The 12,906-nt window shown below is 38.2% G+C and overlaps 1 protein-coding gene and 1 long non-coding RNA gene across 3 annotated transcripts; one reads left to right on the top strand and one right to left on the bottom strand.

The window, feature by feature from the left end:
* Positions 1–663: 663 nt before the first annotated feature.
* On the bottom strand, positions 664–9,485 carry LOC577137 (solute carrier family 25 member 44). 2 transcript variants are annotated; one of them, XM_031000351.1, is made up of 4 exons: positions 9,401–9,485; positions 5,312–6,032; positions 4,362–4,501; positions 664–3,925 (listed from the first exon to the last, which is right to left on the bottom strand). In XM_031000351.1, exons 2-4 carry the CDS (start codon positions 5,922–5,924, stop codon positions 3,734–3,736), a joined length of 945 nt encoding a protein of 314 aa, XP_030856211.1. In that variant the 5' UTR covers positions 5,925–6,032; positions 9,401–9,485; the 3' UTR covers positions 664–3,733. The 2 variants fall into 2 exon arrangements, with proteins under 2 accessions (XP_030856211.1, XP_030856212.1); XM_031000352.1 differs by having other exon boundaries at positions 5,312–5,933; positions 9,401–9,470.
* Positions 9,486–10,516: 1,031 nt separating this feature from the next.
* Positions 10,517–12,317, top strand: LOC115929993. The gene is made up of 3 exons (XR_004066787.1): positions 10,517–10,597; positions 11,426–11,538; positions 12,157–12,317. It is a non-coding gene; the product is annotated as an uncharacterized LOC115929993 (long non-coding RNA).
* The last annotated feature ends 589 nt before the right edge of the window (positions 12,318–12,906 follow it).

The raw sequence follows: 12,906 nt of genomic DNA, 5'->3' as shown, positions 1-12,906 counted from the left end.
ACAGATAGTGTTGAAATCTCTAAGGGATAGCCTAGTTCATTACAGGTCAGGGAGATGTGAGTCAATTAATAAGAAACCATATTAAAGCCCCAATATTAAACACCAAGTAAAATTACTGAAATATATTCAAATGGTATGATAGTCGACAGTGTCTTCTTTAACTTGGTAGGCTTATCAAAATGCGATCACGGATTACTGAGCACTGGCTATTTTCAATTTCAAATAGCTTGCTAAAATCACTTTTGCCGTAGTTTTGGATAAATGGTGTTCGGGAGTTAATTTCATCTATTTATCCATTCAGTGGGAATAGAAACCATTAAACCAAACCTTGTGTTGACCACCAATTTGACATGAATCAGTAAAATTGCTACTGTTCAAGTCCCCTTAGTCTGATTTTGATGATCAAGGCGTCAAATTAAAGAAAACATTATATATATATATAGGCAACAATGTATCTTTGACTAACTCTCCATTCACTATTTACAACGATTTAGGGTTTATTCTAGGTTTCTTTTCTTGTGACTCGCACTGTATAAGTATTTTCATCATCATAGTGTTCAAATCGAATATTATTCTCTTGATAATATCTAGGTTCATTCTCAATATTATAGTATACCATATGTATTACAAAATTTACGTATACAAATTAGACCAGAACCACGATTCCATTCGTATAGTCATTTAATAAAGAATTTGGAAATTGCGTGATATATTAAATGCCTCACACATCATACCCAAATGTACATAGAAAATATCATATATTGCATGTATATAATAAACCCTCATGTGCATGGGTCTGTCAGACTCCCTCGAAAATTAAGACAATTCTTTTAAATGACTTAATCCCATCGCACACATAAACGACCAGACTACACTCCAATTTCGGAATAATTTACAATAGCATTTGACATGAACATGCAAAACCTTAAGAATTGGGGTGTGGAATACTTATATGAATGCAGTAATTCATGTACAATAGCAAAGTCAGGCGACTGCAACCTTCCATGAAGGAGGAAACTCATCATGCTCATATCGGCTCAAAATCGTAGTGATGTCACTTCAGTTATGCGATCGCCTACGATTAAAAGCCGATTTGGCTTCAACACCGAGTAGCAGATTTAAGTGTAGGTATTTAGTACTTCTATTATTATTTAGAATCTCAGTCGGGAAGACGATTGTTTAAATTTCTATATCCAATACAACATCGATTTCTTTGAAGATAGGATCGGAGAATGATCGTATAGTGTGCGGTGGGGCTTTATTCTTATTCATTTGCTTCCTCTTGATCTCTTTACAAGATGAGATTACACCAACTAAATAACTTTCCACAACAAAGGAATTCGCCGATGGACATTCTACTACGTGCATGTATCTCTATAAGGGAAGAGGTATTCATGGTCCCCGAACTGACATATTTCAGAAGAATTCAGGTTGCATACATTAGTTACTTTTTTTGAGCGGTTTGGGACAGACTTTTATACCAATAGCGTGTCGAAAGGAAACGAACATAAAAATGCAATTCCACAGGCATTTAATAAGTTTTGTTAAATTATATAATGATTCTGCATGCTGAAATATACTGTGTCGATAAAGAATTTTCAGAAGATTTAAAAAAACAAGACTTAAAAAAAACCAATTAAAACATGTTAAGATAAAAGTCTAAAATAAAAACATTCATGATTTTGATATAGAAGATGCACCTTATCAATCAAATATAATCACGTAACGTTTTTTTGTATTAACACAAATGAACATTAAGATATAAGCAGGTTCATTTTCAGAAGTCCCTTCTAGTTCAATTGTCTTGCTTTCAAAATTTTCCCCTACTACAGTACATCAGTCAGTTCTTCTTTTGCCCTTCTAAAAAATTAACTAATGTTAACATGACAAAGGCCTAGATAAATCTCTCTTCATTGATATTTAATGCACACTTAATTCACTCTTGCTTATTATCTTTCCAAAGACTTTGATATCCACAAATATAAATTACATAAATCAATGTAATAATGCAATATTAGGAACCTTGTACTGACACAGTCAAACCCAAACATAAAGAAGGAAAATGTAAAAATTTGTCTCACAAAGATAACAGAAAAATTTCAAAAAGTAGATTATTTTAAAAAGAACAAGTTCTACTTTGTCCATTAGAATAATCACTGCCAAATTACCTTTTGTCTGCCTCCTTTATACCATATCATACTTTCATGATCACATATCTAACATTTGTCTTGATGGGTATTAGATTTATATAAAAATGACTGCTATCAGCCCAAGCATAGATAGTATCTCCAAAATGGGTTATGCAGTACTTACATGTACATGTAGCAACAACTTTAAGGTTCTGCCTTGGATGATTACATTAACCCAAGCACCATTTTAGTTGCAGGGGCATAAAATCGGATAGAGTTTTTTAAGTTTTTAAAGTCCATGCACTTGTGTACCAATCTGAAAATGAATAGCTTTAATGTGGCGATACGTAGAACAATGAAATTCTAAATTCCTTAAAACATTTTTTATATCAACATGACAAATTAACAACAAATTCCTGTTCAAATACCATGTAATAATGAATAGAGCAAAATTGTGCAATATTATCCTGAGGTGTATGCATGTATGATAATTATTTAATGCAAAGACATAGTAACTAATTTGATATATATATATATATATATATGATTTACAGTAACTAATTTGATAGTGGGAATTCACAATCTTTTTGTTCAATACATTTTATTTCACGATAATTTCTCTTTCTTCTTACAACCGTCCCTACTTCTCTATTCTTTACCTCGCATCAGCTCTCTTCCCCTTTCTCTCTATATCTTTTCCCCTTCTCATGACTCACTCCCTCTCCCCCCCCCCCCCCCCCCCCAGCTCAATCTACAGACCTTCTTCCTCTATCATCCAACGTCTGTGTATTGATGATTGTTTTACCTGACTGCTAAGAAAGCATGTATATGCTTGTAAGCCGGTAAACAACCAGAGGATCAAATGAAGCCTAAATGACCCCCCCCCCCCCCCCCCCACCACCCCATCATATTAAAACATTTTCCCAATCAGCATGTCTGATTCATAAAACACAATGCTGATGATTATACTAAAAACACATATAATCCACTCTCTGTACAGTCATTACATAATAAAATAAGACCCCAAGTACAAGTAGAAATGGTACCACCATCATGAAATGCTCTGAAATACCTTGGTACAAAGTATTAATTTACCTGTTGACTACTGAATTATCTCATTCTCACAGGCTTTACAGGGACCATCAACTTCCCATAGGCAATGGATTAAAAATAAACTACATCAGCAGCACTTCAATTATACATGTTTTCTCTCTGTGAAGAGGCAATGAGGTAAAAGAACAACCCTCTTCATAAAAAAAGACAGACACACACTTCAAGCTAATCAACCACAGACATTCACGAGGCAACATTCACATAAATTTATCAACATAATTCCTTTAAAAAATATAGTTAAAGCCTCTCAATCATCAAGTTTACCAGCAGATTCTGCATTAAAGTAGAGAATAAATCACAAACAAATCATAATGTTTGCAATATGGCTGATTAGCATACCAATACAATCACAGCCAGGGAGCCTGATAGAATGTCCAGAAAAGTGGCATCCTTGCATGTATGAATTTATGAGAATTTTTAAGATATCACAAAATAGTCAATTATATATTTATTAGAGTCTATAATATCCTAACTACAGCTAAAATCCTATGTCACCATTGGATACTCTCGATGAGTTCTTTGCGTAAGCTAAATCTCTTGATGGTCTCGTATCCTAGAACAATGATGAGACTGGTTGGGATGGTGGAGAGAAGTCTTGCCGTCAGACCTTTGGTTAGTCCCCCCATGCCTTCCTCTGCGAGCAGGTGGCGAAACGTCTTTGTAATGGACTTCTGACCAGTAACCTGCAAATGACAAAAAACAATATTGTCAATATTTCTACAGGGTATATCTTTTGAATCTTCACATACTGAAATAAATTCTTCCTGAAATTTTGTCAATATTCATTAATATGCTAGTCTTTCAACAATATGATAATTACTTTTAGTTTCACACATGCTGATGATTATTGTAAGAACTGACTCAAATGATCCTTCTAAAGTTCTTGCTCTTATTTCTGATGAATCTGTTTACAATCTGGACTCTACGATTTGGAACTGTCTGTGAACATCATGTCCCTAGGGAATATGTCCATAGGTGTACTTGTCTGATTTTTCTTAATGTCTTACGCCTTACGGTATTATTTTGGAATTAGTCATTCAGAAACAGATTTTTAAAACAAAGTTCTCTCTGGGATGTAACTTTGAATGATAAAAATGGAAGATTTCAATAGCTACTGACCTGTAATCTAGTCCTGACAGTATCCATAGGATTAGTAATAAATGCAGCACTACATCCTGCACAGGACCCTGAGACTGCCTGGATTGCTAGGACAGGCACTTGTAGTTGAAGACTGGTATTCAGGAAGGAGGCAAACAGTTCTGAGGAGAATAACAATCACACAATGAAAATTTGTTATAACGATCAAGCTTTTGAATGTCTGGGTCACACTCTGTGTAAGGCAGGATTACAATAAAGTCAATTAAAATCCTAAAATGGATGCAAATTGAAAATAAAATCTTACAGACTTGGCAAAATGATCATTTAATGTCTTGCATGCACTTCCAACTAATAAAAATAAAAACTAAGATAGAATGAATCCAGGAATGGAATGTTAGGCCCACAGTTGCAATTAGTATCAATTGAAATTTTGTACATAAGACATTGGAGACTGCAAACTTGCGATTGTTTGGAGAACTTGTGATTGATTTGGATCAAATCGCAACTCTTTAAAGAGAGGCTTTACTACTTCAGCAAGAAGGGATTAGACCACCCAGTTAGCCATCGAGGTCACTGTGACAGGTGGCTATCTCATTAACTCAGCTCTCATTTAACATAAGAAAAAGAGGATCATGGGGGACCAACAGGCACCGATTTGGGAAGTTTTCTATATAGAGGGAGCAAGTAGCTACAAGTAGGACAGTGTGCCTTTAAAAGAGGGGGCCCTGGTCTCTTCAATATATGAATATCCATCTGGCCATTAACCCTGTATTATCACAATTCTGGTATGCAAGAGTGTTAGTACAGGCATCCCAAGACTTTCCACTTTCAGTCAACTTGAAAATAAAGTAACCAGAGTCCCCTCCCCCTTCCTTGACTTCAATAGTAGCTGAATTATTTTGCTTAATTCTAATTCTATCCTGTATCTAGTGGTAGGCTTTTAATTCTAGAATATTAGCATTAACACTTACCTGTGTAGTTGTGATAGAATGTCCACCACAGAGCACTGTTAGGAACAAATGTCAAGAGAGAAGCAACATATCCTCTGTAGAATCCAAAGAACCCATGGCTGTGGTACGTTTCTTGGGCAAGTCGGTACACATCATTGAACCTTACTTGTTTAGCGACAGTCTTTGCATCAACAGCCAATCCCAGCATCATCGTCTTCTGAGATAGAACATCAACAGGCACCCGTATCGTCTGTGACACCAGGGATGCAAATCCACCTGCTATGAGAGTCCGAGGGGTGTTGTCCATATTCACACAAGCATTTCGCATCATCTCGTAGCTAAGGATATACATCTGCTCTGAACCTATAGATATTAGATTCACACCGAATCCTTTGTAAAATCCTCTGACCCCTTCGTACTTGATGATTTTCTTTAACGCATCCCATGTTCCTTTATAGAGGCTGTTTTGATGTTGCATTTGTAGTCTGGTCTTGATGAGATGGGAAGGGTAGACTGAAGTCCGAACAGCAAATGACAGCATGGCACCAAACCCAAAGAACTTGCGCTTGTCCATGTCATCCCACTCAATGATTCGAATGACTCTCTTCTTGGTGGCCATGTTTGAAGAATCCATTGATCAAAGCTGGCAGGTAAATGGGATGAAATATGTCAGAATGACCTCAAACGGATTCTCTAACTATGAGTGTCAAGTAAAGTGTCAGGTCAGATAGCTCCATTTGTTCTGTTGGGGAGAAACAGCGATAGGAAGAAATGCTTTGATATTAAAGGTAAAAAGCATTAAATAAACCAAATTTCTTGAAGGGGGGGGGGGTTCTAGGAGTATTCTGGTAATATAGCTTAACAAAGAATACTGTATGACACGAATCATGCTTTGAATAATGGTTTGATCAATACAATTTGTATTTTTAAAAGGGAAAAGAATCTCTCACTGATCAATATGCCCCCTTTTTGTGCCCCCCCCCCCTCTTCTTTGTATGTATATCAATAGAGAGTGTTTGACCTCCATGATGGTTGGTTCTGCAGTAGACCGAAAGCTGCAGTCTGTGATATCGATGGTTGTTCCGGTGAGACTAGGTCTGGCTCCATTGACCACCTCTGTGTATGGGGAAGGTTGACAAATGTAAGTCTTATAAATACCAAGGACAAAGGGCTAACCCAGTATATTTGCACCCCACACATAAAGTCAGAAAGAGATGATTAAAGAAGGGCCACACAAATTTAAGAAATAGTAAAAAAAAAAAAAAATGGAAAAGATGAAAAGGTAAAGGGATTTTTTTAAAGAAGACACAAGCAAAGAAAAATGGAAACAAAAATAGAATAAAAAACATGAGCAGATATGGACAGAGAAGACAATAGTGCAATTCTAAGAACCAAGCCTGATACATGTTCAAGTAATAGAAGTTAGACAAAAATGCCAAAAGATGTCTCTATTGCTGAGATTGCTACTGATGACAATAATATTCAATCAAATAATTCAGAAAAGGCGCCATCTTATGGTGACCTTGATAGCGTTGACTGTCTACTGGAATCAATAGACATTGATGTACAGTCCACAGTAGCCAAAGCCATCGAAACGAAGCGAATCAAGCTACACGTAGATAAATAACAAAAGTTTTTTTCGCATCATTACCACTCCTACAATGTATGAGGTCTATTTGTTAACGGTATAGACCTCATACACTCATCAGGGGTGATAGTGAGCACTAAAAGAAGGGGGTTTCCTCTTACTAATGCTATTCTTAGTAAGTATTATTAGTCATTATCTTACTCACTCAAACTTCAATAGATCTAGGCCTAGTCTAGACCGAAAGCTTCAGTCTCTATACCGTCGGTTGTTCCACTGAGACTACGTCTGGCTCCACTAGACCTCCGGTTATAGAGACTGAACGATCGCCTATGCCAGCCTATGTTGAAGATATCACGGCTAGATTTTAGCCGTTAGGCCCCTCCCACAAACATGAACAGACTTGCCACGGCCGTATTGTTATGCCCCCAAAATCCCCAAAATATCATTTTACCTCGTGCATATCCAATTTTACATTAGGCCTAGGCTATAATACATCGGTTCCACTTACTAACTTGATTGAAATAATCCGTTTAATGGTCCCTTTTAAAGGGAGGCGTTACTACTTCAGCAAGAAGGGATTAGACCACCCAGTGAGCCATCGAGGTCACTGTGACAGGTGGCTATCTCATTAACTCAGCTCTCATTTAACATAAGAAAAAGGACCATGGGGGACCAACAGGCACCGATTTGGGAAGTTTTCTATATAGAGGGAGCAAGTAGAGACAAGTAGGACAGTGTGCCTTTAAGGAAATTATGGGTCAAAATCGACATCCATGTTGAAAATCTTGCAAGCCGTGTTAAACTCTCGCTGCCGTCAATCTCATCCTTTCTAGTCTACGCCGAAGGCAAAAATGATTATGAAGGAAAAACTGTGATAACGCCATTACGAACGTGTAGATGGCGCACAGTTTTTCCTTCATAATCATTTTGCCTTCGGCGTAGACTAGAAGGGGTGAGATTGACGGCAGCGAGAGTTTAACACGGCTTGCAAGATTTTCAACATGGATGTCGATTTTGACCCATAATTTCCTTAAGAGGGACCATTAAACAGATTATTTCAATCAAGTTAGTAAGTGGAACCGATGTATTATAGCCTAGGCCTAATGTAAAATTGGATATGCACGAGGTAAAATGACATTTTGGGGGATTTTGGGGGCATAACAATACGGCCGTGGCAAGTTTGTTCATGTTTGTGGGAGGGGCCTATCTTCAACATAGGCTGGCATAGGCGATCGTTCTGTCTCTATAACCGGAGGTCTAGTGGAGCCAGACGTAGTCTCAGTGGAACAACCGATGGTATAGAGACTGAAGCTTTTGGTCTAGGCCTAGTCTAGATCTAGGGTAGCGCGCCCAGTATTCGGTCAATTCCCAGTATTCGGTCAGACAGCCGTTTCAACAGCTGTAACAATTAAAAAAATAATTTATGAACCACGAAACTTGCACAAATCAGGCAGCTGAACAACTTTTCTTAACTCTCAAAATTAAATCAGATTTAGGGCCCCGGAAAGATCTCCAACTTAGCTCGAAATTGGTCAGTGTCGCACAACTTTCCGCACTTTCGCGTTCTCTTAGCACATGCGCTAACATGCATAGCCATATGTAGAAGTCTATTGCGAAACAACTACGTGTGCTGTCACAATGAATTTAGTATGTGTGTGAAGAGAATCACTTCCGTGTTCGCTCCATCGCAGCGAATTTGCAAATGACGCACTTGCCGATGTGCAAGAGGTATTTATACGATACCCTTGCCATGCGGTATCGCTCAGCCAGTATTCGGTCAACGCATTGACATTCAGTGCTTTATCGCGCAATTGTGTGAAAATAGTGCGCAAATACGCTACGCTCCTTTGCAACGGAGATACCACGCACAAATCGCGTGACCGAATTCTAGTCGGCGCGACCGAATTCTGGGCAGAAAAATGCTCCGTCTTCTTTCGGAAGTCTTTTGCTTATCGTTATTCTATATTTTCAGTGACTATAAAATCCTGTTAGAGGAATAAATTTCTTTTCTTTTGATGGGTAGATTGCCCAATGAAAGAGGTAAGCATTCAAAATATTAGTGATTTCCCCTTAAGTGACCGAATACTGGGTACTCTACCCTACTTCAATTTCTCACAGCTCACAGCCACTCTTTTCTCAATTTAATACAGATGAGATGTTGAATATTTTTTATTTACACCTTTATTACAGTTTTAGTGTTTCTTTGTTTTAAGAATCAAAATCTATTCAAAATTTCTGAATATTATCATTTAAATTTAAATTTTCATAATTATGCAGAAATCATAAAGCCGTCGGTCTCTCAACGTAAAAATGTGTAGCCTCCCTATCCAATCCCGACACAACTTTGAATATGCGGGACTGTACTAACCAAAAAGCCGGTAAAAACCACAAGCATTTACAAATGTAACATAGCGGTACTTATAAAGAATTTAGATTTTTCAGTATACTGTCACGTACATTATCAATCGAACTCTTACCCTAACAACTTACATAAGAGACATGACATAAACATTTTTACTTACCACAGAAATGTTCATTTTATAGGACAGATGACAGAAACCGGCAAATGCTAGGCAGGCAGGCAGGCAACGTAAAGTACGTAGTCTTTGTCACAAGCTGCAATTATAGAACTTTGCTCAGTGTCTTGTTTCATGGCTTGTAATTGCACTGAAGATCACGTAGTCTACACGTTATCATGTTTTGGGTACTTTCGTATAGATAAAACACGCTTTATCTGAACTTAAATATAGACCAAAGAAGAAGAAAATTTGGCTGATATGTGTGTTTGGTGTAGAAAACCCACTATGGACATTAAAATTTAATATGGTGTAGTACAAGAGATCAAAGGGGCCTTGAAGTTGCTTTAAAAGGACCAAATGATCAGCTATTCTCAAGAGGACTGCCATAAACTAGTTTTGGGAATAATGAAATCACTGCAAATCCCCATTTTGGTATCAAATTACAATGATAGGCTACCTGTGCTTATGTGGCTTTGATATAACCGTGATGTCTTAGGTACCCAAAATATGATGTTAATGACCATGTAACAATATGTAACAATGATTTGTTCTAAACTTCGTTAAAAAAAAACGATAGGGCCCCTAAAATTTATAATTTTGGCATTTTGTCCACCGATTTTTCAAAAAAGCATTACAATTTTACATAGGAATCCGCATTTTAAAAAGGTGAAAACCATTCCGCTGTTGGAGCCGTCTGTGTAGGCCTACCTGACTAAAGTGAATGAAAAACTTTACCATACGAAACCTAATATAGATATAGTGCCCCGTATTCTACCAAATTTAAACCTGACGCTGGGTTAAAAAGCTTTTGTTCAAAATTGGACTGAGGTCTAAGTTTTCCCTTCGTTAAGGTCAGGTTTAACTTTTAGAATACGAACCAACGTTATAGTCATGCAAGGTCAAAGTCATTCCAAAGACTTAAATCATTCTACACCAAAAAGCCATTCCAAGTGAACCTGAGACCAGGTTTAGCTACATGTTACAAATAATAATGTACTTGGCAAAGGAAACGCATTATTGAGCATGACCTCCAAGAGAACTTCGGACTCCGATCTGAGAATGATCGTCAACTGACGATTGTACAAATTTGCTCGGGCCAAGCCGATCATCACAACTCACAAGTCATAAAGTATAAATTGATAACTGTATATGCAGTATAGTGGGATAGTGTCGAGGCGTTTTGCTTGGATTAACTAAATTGTAAGTAGGCCTTGCTTATTATTCATGTTGAACGCATTGAATTCTGTAAAAGTTTCTTTCTTTTATTTTCAGTGGGCCTACCACGGCATCACAATCTATTTCTAGATTCTAGATCCAGAATGAGGAGGAGGCGGAGCCTCCATAGGGTAGGGGAGGGGGTAGAAAATGAATTAAGATAGGAAGTGGGAAGTGGTATTGGTCTAGCTAAACTATATAGGACATTTTAGATTTTATAATGTGCAAGCAGAGACACCAATTACTAACAACAGTAAGACATGTATCATTATCTTGAGCATATCCTAATCCTAAGCGCAAGTTGCGTCAGCTGGTGTGTCATGAGTGCAATATCCGCTGTTATGCTTCGTATATAATTGATGGGGGGGGGGGGGGGGGGGTAAGTGACTGCAAACCTTTTCCGTCCCCTCCCCCTCCCCCTCCCCCTCCCCTATCACCCTATTTGTTCTCTCTCCCCCTCCCGCTCATCCCCCCTCTCTCTCTCTCTCTCTCTTTCTCTCCTTTCTCTCCAGAGTTGGGGGTTGTCAGGATATCAAATTTTATTTGGTAATCACTTCTTTTGGAGAACGGGGGGGGGGGGGCAATCCAGGCTTAGCCGCTTTTCTATACAAAGAAACATTTTTTTCCCTCTCCAATAATCAATGCATTATCATTGTGACAGAGGAAAATAATTGAAGTCTGTATGGTACACCGAGAGAAAAGGTTAGACCATCCGCATATTTTTTTTTAAGTGGAGGTGGCTATTAAGCTTGTCTAAATTTGATAGCCCATTCACAAAATTTACATAATTAATTCTGTTCTCTAATCATGCAGGTTGAATGATGTCTTCTCGAATTTTCGAAGGATCGGTCTTGGCCAACGACTATGTTCAATATCGACCCAGCGTTCCTGAAATCGTGACTGAGTCTGTGATCAAACACACCAAAGTAAATTAAATTCCAAAGACTTAACTCTTTCCGAAACTTTTAATTATAAAGATCATTGTAATTATATTATCTATCTTTTAACTATCTGGGGTTTTTTTTGGTCAGACTTACTTCTTTTGCAGGGTTTTCTATGATTGCTATGTTGTCAATAAAATTACGGAAAGAGTGGGAAATGACGGACGTAGATGAATGAGTGAATGGATAAATGAAATTGAATTGAGGATGGATGGGTGAGGGTATTGAACACTTACATAATTATATTATAATTGTAGGTTTGTTTTATTAAATGGCATGGACATAGTGATCGAACCAACTACAACGTGAATTCCTTCTTTAGGCCAACTCCCTTATAACATAATTATGGTCAAGCATGATTTTTGAGCTTACCAATCTTACATCAGGAACATTTTAATAGACATGTTTATTGAAATACCCCTTTGCATCGACAACGACAATGATGATGATGTTTTTAAGGATGATGATAGTAATAGTAAGAGTAGCGATAACATAATAAATACTAAAATACATGCATATAATTATGACTGGAGGAAGTAACATTCCAAACAATAATTAATCCTAACCACCTTTCTAAAGCCCTTCTGTAATTTGATATCACAGAACAGCACTGATCTTAAACCGGGGCTGGTAGTTGATGTTGGGTGTGGTTCTGGTCAGTTCACTCAAAGTCTCGCCAGACATTTCGACCGGGCTCTGGGATTCGACATCAGTGAAGCTCAGATTGAAGAGGCAAAGAAGCACAATCAATTCAGTCATGTTGAGTACAGGTAATATTTACCTCTAGGCATAGGCATGTACGAGGCGGGACCTGGTGGGAGCGGGAGGATTCTATCAATATTCGGACACTAAGCACTTCATGTTTGCATGGACAGTGACGTGGTCTAAGTCGGTCTAATGCTAGGAGTCCACTGGGCCGGCGCCAGTTGGTGCCAGTTCGCGCCAAAGATTATGTGATTGGCGCGTAGTGGCTCGCTGTGGCGCCGAATTAATGTCCGCTCGGCATGTGTCGCCAAGTGGAATAAACTGGGTGCCATATGGCGTGCGCCAAATGCCACCCGGCTTGCTCCAAAATGTTGCGCCAGTTTGCGACATTACACGGCCATTTGATTCCAAAATTCACCCTGTTGGCGCCATTCGCGCCAATAGACGGCTACTTTGCGCCACTTGGTGATTAGTTTGTGCCATAGGTCACCAAATTGGTTTGAACTTGCCGCCGCTTGGCGCTACTTGCCGACTATATAAATACCGGCCATCGGTTACCTGGTTCAGACCCTCCTCAGCTGCTGTATGAACAACATCTCTACTAAATATTTACAATTTTGATATGTCTGAGGCTTTTGATAATGTTGG

Source organism: Strongylocentrotus purpuratus, unplaced genomic scaffold (assembly GCF_000002235.5).
Source record: "Strongylocentrotus purpuratus isolate Spur 01 unplaced genomic scaffold, Spur_5.0 spur5_scaffold_6, whole genome shotgun sequence".
NCBI lineage: Eukaryota > Metazoa > Echinodermata > Echinoidea > Camarodonta > Strongylocentrotidae > Strongylocentrotus > Strongylocentrotus purpuratus.
The sequence above is the reverse complement of the archived record's forward strand: the minus strand, read 5'-3'. Positions and strand labels throughout refer to the sequence as shown.

Excerpts from the sequence above, each read along its gene's own strand:
- LOC577137 (XM_031000351.1), bottom strand. The coding sequence starts at position 5,924 with ATGGATTCTTCAAACATGGCCACCAAGAAGAGAGTCATTCGAATCATT. Across the intron at positions 4,502-5,311 it reads ATTCTATCACAACTACACAG|AACTGTTTGCCTCCTTCCTG; the intron begins GTAAGTGTTAAT and ends TATTCTCCTCAG. Across the intron at positions 3,926-4,361 it reads CTGTCAGGACTAGATTACAG|GTTACTGGTCAGAAGTCCAT; the intron begins GTCAGTAGCTAT and ends TGTCATTTGCAG.